The 10,772-nt window shown below is 49.5% G+C and overlaps 1 protein-coding gene across 1 annotated transcript; it reads right to left on the bottom strand.

Annotated features, from left to right (window-relative positions):
• Positions 1-10,246: 10,246 nt before the first annotated feature.
• On the bottom strand, positions 10,247-10,750 carry LOC117008645 (scale keratin-like). Its single transcript, XM_033082618.1, has one exon. It carries the CDS (start codon positions 10,748-10,750, stop codon positions 10,247-10,249), a length of 504 nt encoding a protein of 167 aa, XP_032938509.1.
• Between the last annotated feature and the right edge of the window lie 22 nt (positions 10,751-10,772).

Below are 10,772 nucleotides of genomic sequence, written 5' to 3'. Positions count from 1 at the left end.
AGGGAAATCACGTGGGAGGCTCTGACACATTTATTTGGAAGGGACGCTATGATTCAATCCAGGTTTAATATCCCCAGCCTGTCATTAACTTCAGAGAGCCACGGCGCTTTGCATGGGTAAAACATGAGTGGGTGTTTGCAAAACCATCCCTAAGCATTTCCTCACAACATTCCCGACGAGTACTTTTGCCCAGGGGAGCCTCTGGGATCGCTCTGCTTCCAGGAGGGAAAGGAGAGCACAGAGGTCGTGACTAAAAATAAACAAAAATGTTGTGTATGAGCACAAAGGAACCCAGGAAATGTTGGGGGTGTGCAGGAACACCTGGTTTGGGGCGCCAGGTCCTGGGGTTGTGGTGTCAATGTGATCCAGCTGAGTTTGACACAAAATTCCAGAGCTGGGAAGGGCCATGAAGAGAGGATTTTAAAGGAATCACAGAAATGGGATGGTTTGGGTGGGAAGGGACCTTAAAAATTCCCTCATCTCACTCCCTGCCGTGGGCAGGGACATTCCCACCATCCCTGGGAGCTCCAGCCTGGCCCTGGACACTGTCAGGGATGCGGAATCCATGGAATAACCCCTCCCAGGGAGGAATTTATCCCCAAAATCCCATCTGAACTCCTCCCTGTCAGTCTGAGCCTCATCCTGGCCCTCCACCCCTTGGGAATTGTCTCTCCCCGTGTTCCTGGGGGCCCCTTCAGCTCCTGCCAGGCCACAGTGAGCTCAGCCCAGAGCTTCTGGAGGCTGAACAATCCCAGCCTTTCCTGCCAGCCTTTCCTGTGTCCCTGGGATCCCATCCTGGAGCCTCCTCCGGGCTCTCTGCAGCAGCTCCAGCTCCTCCCTGGGCTGGGATCCAGGATCAGGATGAGGATCAGGATCAGGATGAGGATCAGGATCAGGATGAGGATCAGGATCAGGATCAGGATCAGGATCGGGATCAGAATCAGGATCAGGATTAGGGTCAGGATCAGAATCAGGACCAGGATCAGGATCAGGATCAGGATCAGGATCAGGATCAGGATCAGGACCAGGGTCGGGATCAGGACAAGGACCAGGACCAGGAACAAGATCAGGACCAGTAGGACCTGTCAGGGTCTGCTTTTACCAGAGCAGCCCAACCCAACAACCTCTGAAAACTTTGGAAAAGTTTGGAGACGCTGGAATTCCTTTCCAGTTCCTTTCAGCAGTGCCAGGAAGATTCCTCCTCCTCCTCCTCTCTCCTTAACAGCAGCAGCCTCCTGCGGCTTTTATCCTGATTTTGGCTCTCTCGGGGGCATTCCCAGCTCCAGATTCTCATCCCTCACCAGGTTCCAGTCCCAGGAATTCCCCACGAAGCCCCTTGGCAGGAGCAGGGCACTGGGAAGAGCCGCCCTGCCCTTCCCGGCAGGAATTCCCTTCCCCAGAGCAGCTCCAGAGGGAGCTTTTGGACCAGCTCGACTTTCACAGGCAGGAACGAGTTTCCATTCCTGCAAGTTTTTAAGTTTTTCCGTGGATAAAATTGTGGTTGTACACTCCCAGGTGGAAAAGGATTTCAGGCTTCAAACTGGTGAAGTGAAAAAAGGTGTTGTGAGCAGGGAATAGAAATAAATATGAATTATTGAAGTTTGGGATGGGGAAGGGTCTGGAGGGAGCTGAGGGGGCTCAGCCTGGAGAAAAGGGGGATCTAGGGGGGATTTTGGGATCTTCCAGGGGTGAATTTGGGGATCCCAGGGAATGGGACAGGATAAGAGGGAACGACCTCAAACTGGGCCATGGGAGGTTCAGAGTGGGAAATTTGGGAAAATCCCTCCTGGAAAAGGTGGCCAGGGCTGCCCAGGGAGGTTTGGAGTGGCCACCCCTGGAGGTGTCCAAGAAATTCCTGCTCTGGAATTACGACTGGGCATCAGGTGATCTTGGAATTCTTTTCCAACCTCAGTGATCCCGGGATTCTTCAAAACCATTCCTGAACATTGCCATGGCCTTAAAAAACCCCATTATTTGGGAGTTCATCTGTTTTATTTTTATCTCTCAATTTTTTTCCCCCTCTGATTCACATTCAGGCCCCACACAGACACTTCCAGAGGCAGCGGAGTCACCCGACCAGATCCAGCAGGATGGGACACGTTTTCCTGGGAAAGTCTCTTCCTGACAATTGAGAGGCTCAGGCAGCCAAATATTCCGTGATTCCTCAGGAAAAACCTCAAAGCAGGGGTCTCCAGGTGAAAAATTCTTCTGCTGCAACTCAAGCTGGAATTTTGTGTTCCCATTTCCAAGAGGAGCCGGCCAAAAACCAGATCCAATTTCTAGGAATGCTCAGCAAATGAATTCACTTTTTTTGTGATTCCAAGAGGAAACATTGAGGAAGGATGTGGCCCAAAATTTGTTGTCCCTGCCTCAAACCCAACGCTGAGTGTGGTGAAGGGGCCTGGTTCTCATCCAGCAACTTCCAATGCTCCCAAATTCCAGGGGCCTCCAATCCTCCCAAATTTCTGGAGCCTCCAATTCTCCCAAATTCCAGGAGCCTCCAATCCTCCCAAATTCCTGGAGCCTCCAATCCTCCCAAATTCCCGGGTTAGGCAAAAAGATGAGTTGGAAAAAGGACTCACAAGGAAAAAGAAAAAAGCCCAACGACGGGAATTTGAATGCAAGAGAACTTTAATGGCAGGGAAGGGTTCGGGGCAGGGTCACACACGGGGAGCACCAAGGACGATCCCCAGGGAATCTTTGGGAAGCGATGCAGATCCCCCACGGCCGGAGAAGGCGATTCCTTGGATGTCCCTGGCTCGCAGCTTCCCCAGGAGCTGAGCCCAGCTCGGGGCTGCCTCAGAAATAGAAGCCGCAGTTTCCTCCTCCAAACCTGCTGGAGCTGGAGCTGCCCCATCCGCGGGAGCCCCCTCCGTAGGAGCCACCCCCAAAGGAGCTGCCCCCGCCGCAGGAGCCCCCGAAGCCCCCACCCGAGGAGCCGAAGGTTCTTCTGCTCCCGAAGGATCTGCTGCCTCCATAGGAGCCCCCGGAGCCAAAGGATCTGCTGCCTCCGTAGGATCCACCCATGGAACCGCCTCCGTAGGATCCACCCATGGAACCGCCTCCATAGGATCCACCAATGGAACCACCTCCATAGGAACCCCCAATTCCCCCTATGGAGCTACTGCCCCCATAGGAACCCCCAATTCCACCCATGGAACCTCCTCCATAGGATCCCCCCATGGAACCCCCTCCATAGGATCCCCCAATGGCGCCCCCGGATCCCGAAGATCCCATGGCCCCTTGTGGGAAGGTGGTGCCCACGTAGCTCTCCTGGGGACAGGAGCTGAGGATGGGCCCTGGGAAGGTGATGACCACGGGAGGAGGGTAGACCACGGCCCGCGAGTCCGCGCAGGAGGTGACACAGGGCTGGCTCCAGGCGTCCGCGTAGGGCTGGGGACAGGACACGTCGCACGGCGACGAGCAACCGCTGCTCAGCATGGCTCCTGAAGACATTTTTTTGGGATGGACGGCGACCTGGAATCAAATCACTGCTGCAAATCCCAAAATTCCAGATTGAAAAGAAATCCTGCTCTGGTGTCTTCCATGAGCAGGAAAAAAAAGAGAGTTTGGGAATAGCCAGGTTTGTCCCTTTTCTGCAATTTTCTCCACTGCACTCTGCTGAATTCTGAAGGGTTTCCTGCTGCCCTGGCAGTGCTGGGAGTCCTGGAATGCAAATCCAGACTCCAGGGCCCTTTGGGAGTAACTCATCCCCAGGAGTTTGTTGGACCACAAGATAAAGTCGTGGTGGTCACCAACAACCTTGAATTGGAAAATTCAAGGAATTTTCTGGGGAAATTCCATTTTTTCATTGATTCTGTGCCCACATAGGCAGGCATGGATGGGACTTTGGATTTTAAAGCTTGGAAAAAGCAAATGGAATTATTGGTCCTGCAGGAGAGCGAGCCCTCCATGAAAAGCTGTCCCAGAGACACCTTTTGGGATGGAGAGGAACCTGAAGCAGTGGGTAAATCCTAACTACAACTCCCAAAATTCCAGATGGAAAAAATCCTGCTCTGATGCCTTCCACAAACAGGAAAAAGGGAGGAAAGATTCCCAAAAAATTTCTTTAGGCAAGGAGAGAAAAGACAGAAAATATTTTCCCGTATTCACGCAGAGGACAAAGAAGATCCAACTCACCAGCTCTGGAGAAGTGGAGACGAGGAGAAGCTGTGGATGGCTCTGCAGAATTCCAAGAGCTCTTTTATACTTTTCCTGACCCTCAGTGGGATGGGAGCTGCACTTTGTGCAAGAGCTTCCCACGCGCTACCAATCCGTGTTTTGCTGGCTTGATTATTTCATTAATTGTCCTAATTGCTCTGCTAAGTGACGTGATAAATTCATTATTAATCCCAAGTCACGTTCCAAGCACTGCCACCTCTTGAGTTTGATCCCATTTTCTCCACGTTCTGACCCCCAAGAAGTCACCTCAGAGTTGGTGTTGTTGCTGGAATTGAAGCTGGAATGAGTTTGGGTCCATTTGAGGAATTTATTGATTAATAAATTGGTTCTGTTCACAATATTTCACTTTCCGCGTAAAAATCTGGATTTTGGGGAGCTGATGGAAGAGCTCCCGGAATGGGAGAACCAGCAGCAGAACCCAGGATTTTTCATTTAAATCGATATTTCCCAACCCAAGTGGAGGAACCCAGAAAGTTTCACCTTAATTGAGGAATCAAAGAGGAATTGCTGACTGGCAGAGCTGTCAAACCCAGGGATGTCACCGGGGCCTGACAGGGCTTGTTCAGGTTCTGTTGCAAGATCTTAACCCCGATATCGGCTCCTCGTGTTTTCCAGTCGGGTCTGGAAACACCAGAATTGTGGGGACGGGAGTTATATAATCATGGTAAACTTGTATCGTGATAAAAATGTGGAATGTGGGGTGATCACAGAACTTCAGGGTTGTTGAGGTTGGAAATGAGCTCCAAGGTCATGGAGTCCAACCTGGGACCGATGTCCACCTGGTCACCCAGACCAATAGCCAAGTGTTCCATGGAGAGCTCCAGGGATGCCTTCCCAAGGTCTGACCACTCTTTCCAGGATGAAGTTCCAGCTCCAAACTGGAGCCACTTTGTTCCCATAGTTCTGAGAACCAAATCTTGAAACTCGAATCTTGAATCTTGACTCTCAGATCTCAAATCTCAAATCTTAGCTCTCAAGTCACAAATCTTGAATCTCAAATCTTGAATTTTAAATTTTGATTTCGAATCTCAAATCTCAAACCTTGAATCTCAAATCTCAAATCTCGAATCTTGAGTCTTGAATCTCAAGTCTCAAATCTCGAATCTCAAATCTCAAATCTTGAATCTTGAATTTTGAATCTCAATTCTCAAGTCTTGAATCTCAAATCTCATATCTTGAATATTGCATCTCAAATCTCAAATCGCGAATCTCGACTCTCAAATATCAAATTTAGAATTTCGAATGTCAAATCTCAAATCACAAATCTCAAATCTTGACTCTCAAATCTTGACTCTCACATCTCAAACCTTGGTTTTCAAATCTCAAATCTCTTCATTTGACCTCGATTTAGAACCAAAACCCTCCCAGTCTGGGCTTTGATGACACCAATATTTGTTTGAGAAGTTTGCCTGTGACAACCCCTCTAAAATATCCATCACATCTAAAACTCTCCTGATCTATGGTGATTGATAAAGGGAATTTTGCTTGGAGATCTCTCCTCCTATCCATGCATTTCTGCCTTTCACCAGATGAGGTTTAAACCCAGGAATTCTTCTGTGGCTTCCCCGAAAAAATAATCCTGGCCAATTTTGACATGCTTTTATTTTGTTTCAGATGGAATCATCTTCATTCAGGCAAAAATATTTTGGTTTTTTCCTCCAATGGACATGTGTCTCCCTGGAATATTGCAGCTGTTCCAAAAGGGGATAAAAGGAGAATTAGGATAATTAAAGTGACCAAAGGAGAATTAGGATAATTAAAGTGACCAAAGCAGAATTAGGATAATTAAATGTTCTCACACAGGGCTTTGTTGGATGACAATGAGCATCCAAGGAATTAATTTAAGTCCTTTTTAACCAGTTCCTTGGGTTAAACAGATATAAAAAATGATCCTTCCCATCCCAGGCTTTATAAAGAAAAAATCTGTGGTTTTTCCCAATTCTGGATTTCCAGGGAATCTTGTGCAGAACAGAAAATATTTCCCCTGACAAAGCCAAACTGATTTTTGCCCTTTCTGAGGGAATTTCTGATCCTTCACCCTCCCAACCCAATTCCAAAGTCAAACTAAGTCGGGAAATGACAGCACTCACAAAATCATCTAAAAATTATTTAAGGATTAAAGGAAGACAGAGGGTGTGTGCATGTATTGGCTGATGAGCAGTTGATTTAATAATTATTAGCACTTATCAAAGCAATTATTACAATTAGAAGGCGCTTAGACAGCAAAAAAAGTGTCGCTGGTGATGTCCCAAAGTCGTGTTGCGTGTCCTGGATGCTGTTGGGAAGGGTATAAAAACCGGGATTTTCCTGCAGCCGTTCCAGCATCTTCTCCTCAGTCTGGTATTCCCTGTGAGCCTGGTGAGTTCTCTGCCTCTAATTCCATTTTTGTTAACTGGGATGGGGCTGTGGGTGCTGAATTGGGGAATAATTCCATATCAGAGCTCTGAAATTATCAGGAATATGGACTTGGGGCTCTTTTCCAAGCCAAATTATTCAATTTTATCAATTCTGTCTCTTGGGCAGGGAAGTTTTTTATGGTTGGAACTGCTGGGAAATGCAGACCTCAAAATGTGAGGTAGTGCTGTTCCAAACCACGAAGGGAAAGTGTCAATTAAACCCTGATTACTTGAGGTTACAACTTAACTACTCCGAGCTTGGCTTTTGTTCAGGACGGAGGGAAATGAGAGATCTTGTATTTATAGAACAATAATCCCTTCAATCAAGAAATCACAGATTTTATCATCCTAGTGGTTGTGTAAAGACCTGGATCTCCCTGAACATTTTTAATTTACTTCTTTGCTGCAGTTCTGCCTCTACTGCAAAAGATGTTTGAGGGAATCTTTCTAAATTATTTTTTTCCTGCTCATGGAAGGAATCAAATTTCAAATCTGGAATTTTGGGATTTGCAGCACTGATTTGATTCCAGGTCGCCGTCCATCCCAAAAAAATGTCTTCAGGAGCCATGCTGAGCAGCGGCTGCTCATCCCCGTGTGACGTGTCCTGTCCCCAGCCCTACGCGGACGCCTGGAGCCAGCCCTGTGTCACCTCCTGCGCGGACTCGCGGGCCGTGGTCTACCCTCCTCCCGTGGTCATCACCTTCCCGGGGCCCATCCTCAGCTCCTGCCCGCAGGAGAGCTATGTGGGCACCACCTTCCCGCAAGGGGCCATGGGATCTTCGGGATCCGGGGGCGCCATTGGGGGATCCTACGGAGGGGGTTCCATGGGGGGATCCTATGGAGGAGGTTCCATGGGTGGAATTGGGGGTTCCTATGGGGGTAGCAGCTCCATAGGGGGAATTGGGGGTTCCTATGGAGGCAGTTCCATAGGTGGATCCTATGGAGGCGGTTCCATGGGTGGATCCTACGGAGGCGGTTCCATTGGTGGATCCTACGGAGGCGGTTCCATGGGTGGATCCTACGGAGGCGGTTCCATGGGTGGATCCTACGGAGGCAGCAGATCCTTTGGCTCCGGGGGCTCCTATGGAGGCAGTAGATCCTTCGGGAGCAGAAGAACCTTCGGCTCCTCAGGCGGGGGCTTCGGGGGCTCCTGCGGCGGGGGCAGCTCCTTTGGGGGCGGCTCCTACGGAGGGGGCTCCTGCGGATGGGGCAGCTCCAGCTCCAGCAGGTTTGGAGGAGGAAACTGTGGCTTTTATTTCTGAGGCAGCCCCGAGCTGGGCTCAGCTCCTGGGGAAGCTGCGAGCCAGGGACATCCAAGGAATCGCCTTCTCCAGCTGTGGGGGATCTGCATCGCTTCCCAAAGATTCCCTGGGGATCGTCCTTGGTGCTCCCCGCGTGTGACCCTGCCCCAAACCCTTCCCTGCCATTAAAGTTCTCTTGCATTCAAATTCCCATTGTTGGGCTTTTTTCTTTTTCCTTGTGACTCCTTTTTCCAACTCATCTTTTTGCCTAACCCGGGATTTTGGGAGGATTGAAGGCACCAGGAATTTGGGAGAATTGGAGGCTCGAGGAATTTGGGAGGATTGGAGGCCCCCGGAATTTGGGAGGATTGGAAACTGCTGGATGAGAGCCAGGCCCCTTCATGATGGGAGGACAACAAATTTCCCACCATCAATATTTCCCATGAAATCTCTTTTATATCCCTATTTTTACCTCACGTTTTCTTTTCCACCTCTTCCTCTACAAATCCTTCGGTTGGATTTGAAGCTCTAGTTTCACCCTGTGACACATTCTGGGATTTGCTGAACCTGGAATTCTGTGGGATTTTGCCTCCTCTCTTCCATAGCTTCTTCACGATTGCAAACAAATTATCCAATTGTTTTCCAATTGAGCCTGCTCCTTCAGCCCCATTAAGGTTTTGCTTGGAGCTGATGAATTTATTGTGTGCCATCATTAAATTAATTGCAGATTAAAATTCCTCAGCCTCTTTTAAACAACTTTAGTCGTGTGTCATCTAATTTTCTGTTTATCTCTGTGTATCTTTTAATTTTTTAAACCCATTTTCAGCTTAAACAGGGAGTGAAAAAATCGATTTTCCTAGCAGGGGATCTCTCATAAGGACAACTTCTTTTTCCCGATTTCCCATATTTCAATTCATCCTTCTTGATTTAATAAATATTAAGGATTTTATAATTCAATATAAAATATTAAAAACATTTTAAAACTTTTTTTTTTTCCTGCCCTCCCTGCTGTGTTTTCTGAGGAAGTAAAGCTAAGTTTTAGCTCATCTTTAGACCCAGGCTCACCCCATGGTTCTCTCTGTGTTTCCATGCCAAAATAACGATGGAAAACAACAGCACCGGGCGGGATTTGAGCTCTTGTGTCACTCCTCCCTTGGGAAATCCTCTCTTGCACAGCCCAGTGACATCTTGCTGTCACATAAAAGCGGCTCTTTGATGATGCCACAGCCGGGAGAAATTTCTCCACATCTCGAAGCATTTTGGCAATGCAAGCTCTGAGTGACGGCTCAGAAATCAAGGAGAGGTTCTTTGGTGGATTTTCTTTGGTTCCTGTCCCCAATCCTCAGATTTTCATCTTGGTTTGAATTAATACTCCCAAAAATGTGCTCAGCTTTCCTAAACCTCAGAGTTCTGAGGGGAATCATGGTAATTTCTAAAAACCGGTTTTAAATGTGGTGACAGAACGGATGGGACTGGGCTCTGCTCCCAGGGAATGGGGACAGGACAAGAGGGAACGGCCTTGAGCTGTTCCAGGGTGGGAAATTTGGGAAAATCCCGCCTGGAAAAGGGAAAAGGTCTTGGAAGGGGCTGTCCAGGGAGGTTTGGAGTGACCACCCCTGGAGGTGTCCGAGGAAGGAGTGGACATGGCACTGGTCTGGTGAGAGGTGACATTGACCCCAAAGGTTGGACTCAAAGACTTTGGAGATCTTTTCCAGCTTCAACGATTGGATTTTAATGACTCCAGGAATGATTGGAGTCCTTCAAGAGGAGCTGAGCTGAACCAGGGTGTGAAATAAAAACCTCGTGACTTTCCAGCCTTCAGCCAACCCCATCCCACCCCTCACTGGTTCATCCTGCAGCTCAAAGTCCCCCCGTGCCCCCCAGAGAACAACAAAACTCCTTCCTGCTGAAATTTCGGGTGCTTCATCCAACCCTCAGTTTCACAACCCCGATTACTTAAACAATTACCGCCCAATTACCATAAAACCATGATTGCTGCTCTGCTGAACCAGCTCGAGGCAGACTAAGGAGGCAGAGGAAAGGACGGGACCGAGATGGAGAAAGGAAATCCCAGCAAAACGTGATGATGCAGGAGGATTTTAATAGGATACACTACGGGGTGACACCAAACAGCCACTCCTTCCTTCAGCTCCACTGGCCAAGAGGAATCCACCTTCCACCCATTGTTCTTCTGTCAGGCCTTTCAAGATATTTTTTTTCTTTCTCTTGGCACAATGGAAGGAAGGAGCTGGCGTTGAAGGGCGATTAACAGAGGCTGTTAATTAAAGATGAAGGGGAATGCAGGGCCCAGTTCCCAGAGTTCCTGAGCAAGGCTGGCTCCCATTGATGGTTTTTCTCCTCCAAAAAGCCGGTCCCAGCTGAGGATCTGGCGGTTTTATCTCCTGGGCTTGCGGATCTTCTGCTGTCTCAGTATCCCAGGCGGGACCCGCGGCTGCTGCTGGTGTAGAACTTCCTGAGGAAGCAGCCCCCCTGGGAGGAACTCCCACATCCAGAGGAGCCCCCCTTCCCTGACGCGCCCCCCGAAGAACTCCCACATCCATAGGACCCCCCAGATCCATAGGAACCCCCAGATCCATAGGATCCCCCAGATCCATATGAACCCCCAGACCCATAGGAACCCCCAGACCCATAGGAGCCCCCAGACCCATAGGAGCCCCCAATTCTTGACAGGCCACCGGAGTATCCTCCTGTCCCTGAGGAGGGTTGGGGCATGGAGGATGCCACGATGCTCTCCTGGGGGCAGGAGCTCAGGATGGGGCCGGGGAAGGTGATCCACACGGGCGGGGCGTAGACGAGGGCGGTGGAGTCGCCGCACGAGGCCACGCAGGGGCCGAGGCCTCTGCTGTAGGCACAAGGTTCGGGACATGCCACCTCGCAGCCAGGCAGGCACCGGGAGCTGATGCAGTTCATGGTTCTCAGGGTTGGTGGAGGA

Source organism: Catharus ustulatus, chromosome 30, assembly GCF_009819885.2.
Source record: "Catharus ustulatus isolate bCatUst1 chromosome 30, bCatUst1.pri.v2, whole genome shotgun sequence".
Lineage (NCBI taxonomy): Eukaryota > Metazoa > Chordata > Aves > Passeriformes > Turdidae > Catharus > Catharus ustulatus.
This window is presented reverse-complemented; position numbering and strand designations above follow the sequence as displayed.